Here is a 14,438-nt window from a genome sequence, read left to right on the forward strand (position 1 = left end):
GAAGCCTGGTCTCACAGGGCAAAAGTTTAAGATAATAACAGAGCTAAACTTTAGAGCCAATAGCTAGCTTGTTTCTTTGGATTTATGTGTAACTAACACTCTTAGATCCCCACGCGTCTCAGTTTGTCATACTGTGGGGGCTCACGTGTAGCTGTGATGCTGGAAGCTATGCCACCGATATTCAAATACCAGCAGGGCCACCCATGGTGGACAGGTTTCAGCTGACCTTCCAGACTAAGGTAGACTAGGAAGAAGGACTTGGTGGTCTACTTCTGAAAAGAATTAGCCAGTGAAAACCTTATGAATAGCAGCAGAACATTGTCTGGTATAGTGCCAGAAGACAAGCCCCTCAGGTTGGAAGGCACTTAAAAGACGACTACAGAAGGGCTGCCTCCTTAAAGTAGAGTCAACCTTAATGATGTGGATGGAGTAAAACTTTCAAGACCTTCATTTGCTGATGTGGTACAACTCAAAATGAGAAAAAACAGCTGCAAATATCCATTAGTAATTAGAATGTGGGGAACGAATGAAGTATGAATCTAGAAAAATTGGAAATCACCAAAAATGAAATGGAATGCATAAACATCGATATCCTAGGCATTAGTGAGCTGAAATGGACTGGTATTGGCCATTTTGAATCAGACAATCATAAAGTTTACTATGCTGGGAATGACAAATTGAAGAGGAATGACCTTGAATTCCTTGTCAAAAAGAACATTTCAAGATCTATCCTGAAGTGCAACACTGTCAGTGATAGGACAATATCCATACTCCTACAAGGAAGAGCAGTTATTACGACTATTATTCAAATTTACACACCAACCACGAACGCCACAGATGAAGAAATTGAAGATTTTTATCAACTTCTGCAGCCTGAAATTGACCGAATATGCAATCAGGAATCATTGATAATTACTGGTGATTGGAATGCGAAAGTTGGAAACAAAGAAGACTCGGTAGTGGAAAATACAGCCGTGGTGATAGAAATGATGCTGGAGATCACACGATAGACTTTTGCAAGACCAACAACTTCTTCATTGCAAATACCTTTTTTCACCAACATAAACAGCGACTGTACACATGAACCTCACTAGATGGAATACACAGGAATCAAATCGACTACATCTGTGGAGAGAGACGATGGAAAAGCTCAATATCACCAGTCAGAACAAGGCCAGAGGCCAACTGTGGAACAGACCATCAATTGCTCATATGCAAATTGAAGTTGAAACTGAAGAAAATTAGAATAAGTCCACAAGAGCCAGAGTACGACCTTGAGTATATCCCACCTGAATTTACAAACCATCTCAAGAATAGATTTGATGCATTGAACACTGATGACCAAAGACCAGACGAGTTGTGCAATGACATCAAGTACATCATACATGAAGAAAACAAGAGGTCATTAAAAAGACAGGAAAGAAAGAAAATACCAAAATGGATGTCAGAAGAGACTCTGAAACTTGCTCTCGAACATCGAGCACTAAAGCAAAAGGAAGAAATGATGAAGTAAAAGAAGCAAACAGAAGATTTCAAAGGGCAGCTTGAGAAGACAAAGTATTATAATGACATGTGCAAAGAGCTGCAGATAGAAAACCAAAAGGGAAGAATGTGCTCTGCATTTCTCAAGCTGAAAGAAATGAAGGGAGAATTTCAAGCTGTGAGTTGCAATATTGAAGCATTCTATAGGGAAAATATTAAATGATGAAGAAAGCATCAAAAGAAGATGGAAGGAATACAGAGTCACTATATCAAAAAGAATTGGTCAATGTTCAACCATTTCAGGAGGTAGCATATGATCAGGAATTGATGGTAATGAAGGAATAAGTCCAACCTGCACTGAAGGCATTGGCGAAAAACTAGGCTCCAGGAATTGACGGAATACCAATTGAGATGTTTCAACAAATGGATGCAGCACTGGAAGTGCTCACTCATCTATGCCAAGAAATTTGGAAGACAGAAGAGATCCATATTTATGCCTATTCCCAAGAAAGGTGATCCAACTGAATGTGGAAATTATCGAATGATCTCATTAGTATCACACTCAAGTAAAATTTTGGTGAAGATCATTCAAAAGTGGCTGTAGCAGTATATCGACAGGGAACTGCCAGAAATTCAAGCTGGATTCAGAAGAGGATGTGGAACCAGGGATATTATTGCTGATGTCAGATGGACACTGACTGAAATCAGAGAATACCAGAAAGATGTTTTTCTGTGGTTTATTGACTATGCAAAGACATTTGACGGTGTGGATCATAATAAATTATGGATAACATTGCGAAGAATGGGAATTCCAGAACACTTAATTGTGCTCATGAGAAACTTCTACATAGATCAAGACGCAGCTGTTTGAACAGAACAAGGGAATACTGTGTGGTTTAGTCAGGAAAGGTGTGTGTCAGAGTTGTATCCTTTCACTGTACCTATTCAATCTGTATGCTGAGCAAATAATCCGAGAAGCTGGACTGTATGAAGGAGAACGGGGCATCAGGATTGGAGGAAGACTCATTAACAACCTGCATTATGCAGATGACACAACTTTGTTTTTGGAAACTGAAGAGGACCTGAAGCACTCACTGATGAAGATCAATGACCACAGCCTTCAGTATGGATTACTCTTCAAAATAAAGAAAACAAAAACCCTCATAACTAAACCAATAAGCAACATCATGATAAATGGAGAAAAGATTGAAGTTATAAGGATTTCATTTTATTTGGGTCCACAATCAACACACATAGAAGCAATAGTCAAGAAATAAAACGATGCATTGCATTGGGCAAATCTACTGCAAAAGACCTCTTTAAAGTGTTGAAGAGCAAGGATGTCGCCTTGAAGACTAAGGTGCGCCTGGCCGAAGACATGGTGTTGTCAGTCACCTCACATGCACGTGAAAGCTGGACGATGAATAAGGAAAAACGAAGAATTGACAGCTTTAAATTGTGGTGTTGATGAAGAATAGTGAATACACCGCGGACTGCCAAAAGAACAAACAAATTTGTGTTGGAAGAAGTACGACCAGAATGCTCTTTTGAAGCAAGGCTGATGAGAGTACGTTTCACATACTTTGGACATGTTATCAGGAGGGATCAGTCCCTGGAGGAGGATATCGTGTTTGGTAAAGTAGAGGGCCAGCAAAAAAGAAGACCCTCGACAAGATGGATTGACACAGTGGTAAAACAATGAGCTCAAGCATAACAACAATTGTGAGGATGGCACAGGACCGGCCATTGTTTTGTTCTGTTGTACATAGGGTCACTATGAGTCGGAACAAACTCCACGGCACCTAACAACAACACTCTTAGAATAGACCCTACATTCCAGACAAACAGGGGCCTAGCCATCTGGGAACCTGTGTCAGCAAGCGCTGACCCCTGCAGACCTGTGTCATTTGTCTTCTTAGCAAAACACACTTCTGAGGTAGAAAGGACTTCAAGGACCATTTTGACGAATATCTGGAAGACTGATCAAAAACACCTCCTGGGCTTCCCTGACTTTCTTTTTTCTGCGGACCTATAAAAACCCTGATACTGCCTCATCTCTTTGAACACTCAATCTCATGCTGTGTGTTGCCCAATTCACAAATTGTATGATTGATTAATAAATCTCTAACATTGTTTTAACTTTGCTTCCATTCTAAGAAATTATTCTTCAACAGCAAATAACCAAAAAAGGTGCATGTTTACTTCCACGGGAAGGTACAAAAGCAGCTCAGGTCATCAAAGTACCTGTGAGCTGCACATACCTGGTCCTGCTCCTTGACTTGACCCAAGCAGTTGCCTCTGAGATGGTCAGGCAAAGAGAAGAAACACTTTTTTCTGCCCAAGAACTTACTATTCTTTGAGAGTTAAATATCTTACCTAACAGAAGCAGAGCCAAGCTGGAAGCAGAGGGCCATGGATACCCAAGTGCCAAAAACCTATAGGGCCAACTCCTGGTCCCAAGGCTCCAAGTGAAACATCATAAGCATCTATATTATTTTTACTGTGTGTTAGGCAATGTGACGAGTGCAATGTGACAAGTGCTCTTTGTAACCACATTTCTCTCCTAGAGTCCTCACAAAAAGCCTATTTTAGGGAGGAAGACATTGAGGGTGTAAATATTATCTAGATCCCAGCTGGGTAGGAGTAGAGCATTGATATCTTCCTGCACTGTCCAGATCCACATGTTTTTAGCTGTCATACCACACTGCCTCCTAATTCTATCTGGTTCTGGCTGGGTCCTTTATTCATGCACCCCTGATATAAACCCTACATCACAGCCTCTCTGTTTGCTCCTAGTTGTGCACATGGATGGTGCCCACCAGGGTGCTAGAAGCCCCTGCCCCATGTGTCTGGTGACGCTGGGGTTCTTTCTACTTTCTTTGCTCTAAGTTTCTTTGTTCCTTCCTCAAACAACCATCCTTTGCTCCCCACCGAAGGAGGAGCTGGTGGAGGGAAGGTGAAGCTCAAATATTATAATAGCAGCAAACACACAGGTGCTTCCTGGTGTCAGGGGCTATTCTAAGCGCTCATACACTTGCACTCATTTAACCCTCATAACAGTCTTGTGAGGCTATTATTATTCTTATTACCTCCATTTTACAGATGAGGAAACCAAGGCAGAGAGGACGAGTAATGTGTCCAAACTCACACTCGAGTGATCAGAACCAGAGGGTCTGGTGCTCCTGACCAGCAAACTCCGACCATACCTGGCCCATTCCACCAAGACGTTTTGGTTCCAGCAGTCTCTGACATTTGGCTGTGTCCCTGGCCCAGGTTCTGTCGTTGTTGTTGTTAGGTGCTGTCAAGTCGATTCTGACTCATAGCGACCCTATGTACAAAAGAATGAAACACTGTCTGGTCCTGAGCCACTCTCACAATCGTTGCTATGTTTGAGTCCATTGTTGCAGCCACTGGGTCAATCCATCTCATTGAGGGTCTTCCTCTTTTTTGCCGACTCTATCCTTTACCAAGGATGATGTAGCAGAAAGTCTCACCATCCTCATTTCTAAGGAGGATTCTGGCTGTACTTCTTCCAAGATAGATTTGTTTATTCTTTTGGCAGTCCATGGTATATTCAGTATTCTTTGCCAACACCACAATTCAAAGGCATTGATTCTTCTTCTGTCCTCCTTATTCATTATCCAACTTTCCCATGCATATAAGGCAACTGAAAATACCATGGCTTGGGTCAGGTGCACTTTAGTCCTCAAGGTGACATCTTTGCTTTTTAAGACTTTAAAGAGGTCTTTTGCAGGAGATTTGCCCAATGCAATACATTCTAGGATCAGGTTCTAGGATTCCCATAATAAATCCCCTTACAACCCAAATGGCTCTAACTAACCTACTTGGGCAAGTGCAAAGTTAGAAAACAGTCCATGAGACAATCCTCACCTCTGACACCACCTGTACATTGAAGGTCCCCAAGCCCACAGCCATCTGTGGTCTCTGTCTCCCTTGCTGGGAGAAAGGACAGTACTTGTTGACATTTTGCGCCTCGGAGGGAGCAAAATGAACATGTTAACTTTATCTGAAAAATTACTTCTAAAGCCTCTTCTAATGTAACCGGCTATGAGCCTATGACAAACTGAAGATAAAATGGGAGCATGTTGGGGAGAGGAAGCAGTAGCGGCCAAGCTGGAGAATGGGGAGAGGGTACAACTTGAAAAAGGAGATGACAGCAAGTAGGCTGGAAAAAGGAAGAACATGTAGACCTCCCCTAAGCCCCCTCCTTCACTTCAAGCACAGACTTTGACCTAGCTCTGTTGATGACCAAGCTCAAAGAGATATCAGTACTCTGCTTTTAAAACATAAAAAGTCTTGTGCACCCTGGGCAAAGCCCAAGTGCCAACTAATATCTATAGAAGGGAAGAAAAAGAATAGATTATTTCTTCTATTTATCCTTTTACTCTGAATGTGCATCTGTTCATTTTTGTGTGTTGCTAGGTGTTAGCATTTGAAAATGTTGGCTAAGCTTGCTCTCTGATTTGAAAGTCAAGAAAGTGTCATTTATTTTTGACCCAAACTAGATTGTTTATTTGACGTTTAAACAGAAGACCATTCCTGTGATGGTTAAGATTCTGTGTCAACTTGGCTGGGCCATGATTCTCAGTGTTTTTATGTGATCACTTCCATGATGGGATGTGCTGTGAGTAGCCAATCAGTTGAAAGGGAGTTTCCTTGGGTGTGTGGTCTGCATTCAAATATAAGCAGATGTTCTGGCTCTTTTGCTTGCTCTGGATCCTACAGCTGGCTCCTGTTCATCAGACCTCCTGTTCTTGGGACTTGAGCTAGCAGCTTACCTGCTGAACTTGGGATTTCTCAATCTTCACAGCCTGTGAGCAAGAGCCCTGCTTTCTGACCTGCTGATCTTGGGTTCGCCAGCCCCTGCAGCTGCGTGAATCAGGAGAAGCCTCTATCCTGATCCACAGGCTTGGGACATTCCAGCCTCTACAACCACAAGCAGTTTCTTTGATATAAATCTCTCTCTCTCTCCATATATATATTTATACACTTTACTGGTTTTGTTTCTCTAGAGAACCCAGCCTAAGACAATTCCTAACTGTACTTCGTCCCCATTGCTCAATATTAAAACTTGTTCATGTTTACAAATGAACATGTCTAGTACACAGTAAGAAGTAGTGGTCAAAAACAGGGGGTTCAGGATATAGAAAAGGCTATGTTTAAATCCTGGTTCTGTAGCTTGTTAGCTGTGTGACCTTAAGTGAATTATTTACTATCTCGAAGCTTCAAATTTTCCTTTGGTAAAATGGGGATGATAATTGTAGTATAATTGTAGTATTGTTGCAAAATATGTAGAACACTCATATGGATTAAGTTGTGTCACCCAAAAAGATGATATTAAAGTCCTAACCCCTGATACTTGCGAATGTGATTTTGTTTAGGAATAGGGTCTTTGAAGATGTTACCAGTTAAGTTAGCATGAGGTCATACTGAAATAGGGTGGACTCTAATGCAACCCGAATGGTGTCCTAGGAAAGAGAAGAGACACAGAGGCAGGATGGCCATGTGAACACACAGGCAGAGATGGAGTTATGCAGCAGCTGCAAGCCAAGGAATGCCTGGAGCTACTAGGAAGAAAGGATCTTTCCCTAGAGCCTTGAGAAAGAACATGGCCCTGTCGACACCCTGAATTTACCTTCTATTTTCTCTGCTTTGAGCTGCTGAGATTCAACTGTGTGTGGAAGACACTTGGCATCAGCCCCTTCCCAGCACATGCCCATGTGCAAAGGTGGATTGCTTAAAGGTCATTTTGGACATTTGGAGAATGTATTGACCCTATTGCTTGGCGATGTGGAATCTGTTGCTGACTGGGCTCTTTCTCCAAAGGTTTCCTCCCATTCCTAAACCCTTGAGCTTGCTGGTCCACCCCTCCCCAACCTAGAATGCTGCTCATCCCTCCTCTCAATCCCTTGTCCCTCTCTCTTTAAAATATCTGACTCCTGACCATCTCCTCCTACTCATGACAAAACAATGTTGTTCACACTAACTGGTAGCTGGCAGCCAGCAATAAATCTATGATTTTCTTTAAGACCAAAGACCCACATTCAGTTTAGGAAATTTCCCTTTGAAAGACAAGTCAGTTTGTTCTGTTTCAGCTGCTAAGTGTGTATCTCTTGGCACTTGTTGTGTGCTTACTTACTTCTTCATGTGGGCCTTATTTCAGAACTCTGTCTGGTCCCCTGGCCAGTCTCTTATTTTCTTTTAAGGGCAGGGATTGTAACTCTGTGACTTTGTAATCATAGTCGCTGGCATGTAATAGGGTAATTATTAGTGAAATGAAACGAAAATTAAATTTTGGAGACTGCATTTTGGCAATCTGCATTAAAAGCTTTAGAACTGTGTGTACTCTATGGCCTAGAAATTCCATTTTTTGCAATCAAGTCTAAAGATACAATCACAAATAAGTGTATTCAAGAAAAAAAGTACTATATAAGAGAAAAACATTGGAAACATCTTAAATATCCCATAATAAGTCATAATTAAAAATTATGCTTATATTTATCTGTGTAACTTTAAAAAAATAATGTTTTCTAAGAATTTTTAATGAAATTTTCCCTAACATTAGGTGAAAAAAGCAAGTTGTAAAACTGGATAAACACAATGATCACAATTTTGTAAATTATATAAATATGCATGTAGGAAAATCAACTGAAATAAAATGTATCAAAAGGTTAGGTGTGTTACAGAGAACCCGTGAGGGAGCAGGAGAGCAGTGGGATGCAGACCTCAAATTTTCGTAAGAAGACCAGACTTAATGGTCTGACTGAGATTAGAAGCACCCCGGCGGTCATGGTCCCCAGACCTTCTGTTAACCCAAGACAGGAACCACTCCCAAAGCCAACTCTTCAGAAAGGGATTAGACTGGACAATGGGATAGCAAATGATACTGGTGAAGAATGAGCTTCTTGGACCAAGTAGACACATGAGACTATGTTGGCATCTCCTGTCTGGAGCAGAGATGAGAGGGCGGGGGGGGGGTGGTGGTCAGAAGCTGGCCAAATGGACAGGAAAATAGAGAGTGGAGGGAAGGAGTGTGCTGTCTCATTAGGGGGAGAGCAGTTAGGAGTGTTTAGCAAGGCGTATATAAATTTTTGTATGAGAGACTGACTTAATTTGTAAACTTTCACTTAAAGCACAATAAAAATAAGGTTAGGTGCATTGATTGTTGAATGGTGTGATTCTGAGTGATTTTAACAGTTTTCTTTCATTTCTTTATATTCTCCAGATTTCTTTTACAATGAACTTATACTAAATGTATAACTTATAATAGTATATATAACTTTAAAATTATAATTTATTTTATACATTATAATTAATAATAAAAAAAACTGTTACGTCTTCTTAGTTCATCATAAAGTCCTGAAGGACAGGGACTGTATCTTTGGTTTTGTAGACAGCCCCTTTTCCAGGGGCTTCTGATTAATAAGCACCCCAACGAAGTTGCTAACAACCGGTGCCATCTTTCTCCTAAAATGTTCTTTTCTTCTAAGGGCTGCCTTTGGAAAAAAAAAAAAAACTTCTCATCAGGCCTAGAGTGCTCTGACTCTTCCTTATCTCGTTTAATTTGACCTGTGCTTGGCTGTTCCTTAGGAGTTTGCCTCCCTGCAGACCCCCCTCGAAGACTACCTACAATTGGGCAACTGGTATATACAGGTGAATACCAGTGTAATCAAGCCTCCTGTGGTTTTCATTAGCATTACTCTCTTAAATAATTACCGGAGACAATGCCAGAAACCAGTCCCCTTCCCAGGCTGTCTGTGGAGGCCAAACAGAACCTTGGCTGGGCGAGCCGGGGCACGAAGGAAGCGAGGCGGCCCGGGCGGGTCGGTGAGAGCACGGTTGGAGGATGACTAGGTTTCCTTTCCCGCCCGCGGAGAGCCCCTGACGAGGGCCGCCAAGCGGCATCTTCGGGGCGGGGCCGCGGAGGACGGGGCGTGGGGCGTGGCCTCTGGTGGGCGGGACAAGGGCGGGGCCTCGGGGCGCGGGGAGGTGGGGCAGTGCGCGCCGGCGTCCCCGTTCCTCCCGCGCGCGTTCTCCGGTGTCCCGGAGGCGCGCGGCCAGCCCCGCTCGGCCCCGCCACACAGGGAGTCCGCGGGGCGCGAGGCAGTCGGACCCGGACAGCGGCCGGGGCGCACGGCGAGGAAGCGGAGTCGTGGGGTACAGGCGTGGCGGGTAGGGTCGCGGCTCCCAGAGCCCTTCTGCAGACCCTGCGGAGCGAGGGCGACGACGAGGCAGCCCGGGGCCGAAACCATGAACCGGAGTTTCCACAAGTCTCAGACCCTGCGCTTCTACGACTGCAGCGCCGTGGAAGTCAAAAGCAAGGTTAGCGCGGAGGGGTCTGCCCGGCCGGGGGCTTTGCACCCCCTTCAAATGAATGGGGAGGACGCGGAGGGGCCTGACAAAGTGGGAGGGAGAGGCGCCGGCAACAACTTTCCGAGCTCGTGCACTGCCCGCCCCTCGGCGCGGGGCCGCGGGATGCACAGGGGTCTGGCTGTTTGCGGGCCCCGCAGACAAAGCCGGCGCCCAGGATGGTCAGCTCGGAGCCGGCGCGGCCGGAGGGCCGAGGGCCAGCGGGAGCAGCTTGCGCGGGGCCGGAGCGCTCTGCCAAAACTGCTCTTTTGTTCAGCCAGCTGAGGGGCGACCCGGGCGCTCTGCACGTTCGTAGGGAGGGCGGCGTTTCCTGGGCGAACCGGGGCCGTGGGCTGCTCGGCGTCGGGCTTCTTAGAAAGGGCCCTGGCCGCGTCGCCTCCTTCGCGTTGCGGAGGAGACTCCTTACCAGCGATGAGGCCGGCCGCGAGCGTCCTGAGTGGGACCCCCGGACTAGACTCCAGTTCCAGCACCGAGTCCGGACTGAATACCCCCGCCCCACCCTCCAGTTCCCCGGTGTCCTGGACCCTCTGATTCCCAAGTCTCCCGGGCCCTCTGGTCCCCCTGGCGCGCCCCCTGGCTCCCGAGTTCGGCCCCTAACTCACCACCTGGCTCCCAAACCCCGGGTCTGGCTCCAGGCACCCCCTGGACTGGACCCCTCAGGCCCCCAGCCCAGCCCTCCAGTCCCGCGTTTACCCCGGCCGGTCCCCAGGCCCTGCACCTCCAGACGCCCGCGCCCGGCCCGAGCGTGCCCGAACCTGCGGGTGATCGGGTGTGTGTGGGGACGATTGTCTGATAGGATCAGGCGAATGTGCCCTTTGCGGGGGCGGCTCCCCTACCGCGCCTTCGCCGCAGAGGAAGGTCTCAGTCGTGGACCCGCAGGCCAAGGAGCAGCCTCAGCCTTTAGGGTCCGGAGGAGGGGGTGCTCGGCCTTGGAATGATTGCTGCCCAAGAGGAGCTCTCTTGCACCCTTTTCTGCACCACCTTCCTTCTCTGTAAAGGGGTGGGCCGCGGAAGGTGGGCTCGAGACCTCGCTCCGCGCCCACCTGGGGCCCAGCCTCTGGGGAGATGTGTGTGGAACCCGGGAGGCGAGTCCAGCGGTACCCCTCCCCTGGCTGCCCAGACCCACCGAGGGGTCTCTAGGGGCAGAACAGGCGGGGCTGTTTTTCGACCCCTTACTTTCTCATTAGGAGACCCTGCCCTTCCCCCACGCTAACTCTAACTCTGGCCACATTCCCTCTTCTGCCCAGGAGTGCCCACCGAAATCAAATGTCCTCTTTGGGTTATGTAAGGGGGAGGAAACTGCGAGCATGAGTGGGAGGCAAAAATAACCGTCCAGTTTCCTTAATTTGGTCAAATGTAACTTTCTAGAGATGCACCGTCCAGCACAATAGCCACGCGTGGTATCTACTTTTTTAAAAGTTTTTATTTTGATATAATTGTAGATTGACAAGAAGTTTTAAGAAATAATAAGGATCCCCTAATGGTAACACCGCGCACAGCTACCGCGCAGCATCGGACCCAAGAAGTTGGTGTGGATGCACTCCCCTGACCTCGTTCTTCTCACCAGCTGGATGCACACATATGTGTGAGAGTGAATGTGTATGGTGTGTGTGACTGTGTGATAGTGTATATGTGTGAATGTGTGTGTGAGTATAAGCATGTGAGTGTGTATATGAGTATGTGTGACAGTGTGAGTGTGTGGTGTGTGTGAGTGTGTGCTTGTGTGTGTGCAAAGTGTGAATGCATGGAAATTGTGTGATTAAGTGCCTGTGGTATATGTGAGTATGTATATATGTAAGAATGTGTGTGAGAGCATGTGAGCGTATGTATGAGTGTGTTCCACAGTGTGTGAGCGTGTGGTATGTGAGAGTGTGTATATGTGTAAGCATGGATGAGTGTGTCGTGTGAGGGTATGTGTGTGAGAGCATGTGTGTGTATGAGTAGAACAGTGTGAGGGAGCATTGTGATTGTGTGTATAAGTGTATGTATGTGAGAGAATATGTATGTGGGAGTGTGTGTCCGTGTGTGTGGTGTGAGAGTGTGTGTGACTGTGGGGCTCTGAGTGTGTGTGTATTTAGTCCTATGCAGTATTTTTTATCATATGTGTAGTCTTGTGTGACTACCAGTGCGGTCTTTTTACAGTGGCTTCTTAATTTCATTAAAATTAAAAACTCAGTCCCTGTGTAGCACTGGCCACAGACAGCATGGCTGAAGAGGACCAGAGGCACAAATCAGGCCTGGATCCCCTGGGGGAAGTCCGCCTGGGAGAGGGTTAGGGCTGCTGCCTTTGCTCCAGGCAGCGAGGAGCCTGCCTCAGGCCACTGTGTCTCGGGGAGCAGCTGCCTGACTCCCTCTGCTCTGCCCAGGTGAGGGCACTCTGCAAGGCCCACATGGCCTGGGCCTGTGGCCAGCTGGCTCGCTGGACACTGCCCCCCGCCCCCCCAGCAGGCTTTCAGATGATGGCCGGAACTTATTGTTTGTTCAGAGAGGCCCAGGCTCTTCCCTCTGGACACCCTCCCACAGACCGACTTTGTAGTTGGTAGTCGTTAGCACAAGAGATGTTTGAACCTATTTTGAAGAATAATAAGAAAAATTGCTTGCACCAGGCTTGGGCATTGGCGCAGCTCAGCAGGAGCCTGTTTCTACTCCATGCATTTGTGTCAAAATAGAGCAAAACTTGATGGAAAACCTGTCTTTACTCAGCCTCCTGCAGCACCATACAACTTGGGCTTTTACATGGGGAGAATGGTGGTGAGGAGCTGGGCCCAGGCAGGGCCCGCCCTGCTCTCTTCTCGAACTTCCGGGCTCTTCCGAGTCTCAGTTGTTTAGTCTGTAAAACAGCGCTATACCTGTTCTGCGTGCCTCCCAGAGCCAAACAAGCTGATGAATGTGAAGACGTTCCCCACGTTGTAAGAGAGTTAAGAGCTGTGGGTCAGGATCCTGTGATGTTTCGGGGTGTTGGGTCTGCAGACCTCCTCCAACCCTCTCAGAATTCTTGACATTGGCCATACCCTACAGCTGGTCAGCTCCCAATGGCCTGGGGACAGGGTCCAGGTGTGCAGCAGGGGCGGGGCATGAACTTGACTTGGTGACTCCCTCCCCTTCCCCAGAGACCTCAGCTTTTGCACCAGTAGTTCTCTGTGCCCCAGGCCAGCTGTTTGTACTTTTGGTTGTGGTAATTAGGCCGAATTTTGCCACTTACCTTTGGCTTGTGCCTCTCTTCACAGAAGACCTGAAGGTGGGAAGGGAGGCAGATACAAAGACATCTGGGTGGGGCGGGGGGGAGGGAGACACATTTCAGACCAGGGAGATAGAGAGCGACACGATGCCCTTAGGAATTGAGTAGTGCCTTTAACTGCATCTGTATTTGTCAGCCCCACTGGCATCTGCGCATCCTGCAAGACTGAAGGGAAGCATTCATCTCATCTGCGTGCGATGCTCTGTGCGATGGTTGCTGTGTCTCCACCCCACCCACTCACCCTGGCTGGAGGCCCCTGTATTACCTGTCTGAGTTATATATTCCCAGGCTCCTTCCAACTCAGACATTGATTACCAGCTACTCATGTTCTCCATCCCTGAGCTAATGGCTGAAGCCCATGTTTTTTCTGACCTGCGTGCCTCTGGTTTTGTTGCTTCCCCGTCTGCTTTGTCTAAAAATCTACCCTACTTTGATGACCTCTTAAAGTGCTGCCTCTTCTACAGAGATTCCTGATTCCACCACCAGTGCCCCCCCCCTTCATCTGACCCTTTCTCATATTTCTGTATCTCTTGTGGCACAGGATAGAACTCTGGCTTAGACGTTATTTTTCCTAAGCAACTATTATATAACTATACACTGTAAGCCCTTTTTAAGGAAGGGATGGTGTTTACACCTCATAAGTCTACAGTAGCCACTGTATTTGGGAGAGAACAACTCCATTGAAGTTTTTAATCCAGTTTTTGCTTCTTTGTTTAAATAACATTGGGGGCTTTTTTGGATTATATAAAGCGCGTTGTTGCTGTAGAAAATTTAGAACCTATAGCCAAGCACAGAGAGGAGTAAAAGCCATTGGTTAATGGTCCCATCCAAGGTGAACCACTGTTTGCATGTTGCTCAATGTCCTTCTGGTATTTTTTGTACCCATGTGTACATACATACATTTTCGTCTTCTAGCATTAACATTTCTAGCATTTCGTCTTCTACTCTGTCCTATAGGGTCGCTATGAGTCGGAATGGACTTGACGGGAGTGGGGTTTCTTTTTAGCATTAGGATAATATTTTATAGGCACAGTATTTTGTAGACTGCCACCCCTCCAGTTTAAGAATGTTTTGCACATGTTTCTCATGTCATTAATATTTTTAGAAATGTTTTTTAAATGACTACATCTTACGTCTACACCATAATTTAACTGATATCCTGTTTGAGTTATTTCCATTTTTTGCTGTAATAAACAATGCTGCGAATAACATCTTTATAGTTAAATCTTTATGTAAAAATGATATATACAACATATGTAATATAGACTACATGTATAAAGTATATGAAGTTTAAATCAGTACAGAACTCTGATTATTTCTTCAGAAT

At 46.0% G+C, this 14,438-nt stretch overlaps 1 protein-coding gene across 1 annotated transcript in view; it reads left to right on the forward strand.

The window, feature by feature from the left end:
- The first annotated feature begins 9,639 nt into the window (after positions 1-9,639).
- The window catches only part of PARD6G (par-6 family cell polarity regulator gamma), an 83,170-nt gene continuing 78,371 nt past the window's right edge, over positions 9,640-14,438 (forward strand). Inside the window, exon 1 of the mRNA XM_064294359.1 lies at positions 9,640-9,825. Coding sequence (XP_064150429.1) covers positions 9,754-9,825 — 72 coding nt within the window. The 5' untranslated portion in view covers positions 9,640-9,753. The remainder of the gene's footprint in view (positions 9,826-14,438) is intronic.

This window comes from Loxodonta africana, chromosome 11 (genome assembly GCF_030014295.1).
Source record: "Loxodonta africana isolate mLoxAfr1 chromosome 11, mLoxAfr1.hap2, whole genome shotgun sequence".
Lineage (NCBI taxonomy): Eukaryota > Metazoa > Chordata > Mammalia > Proboscidea > Elephantidae > Loxodonta > Loxodonta africana.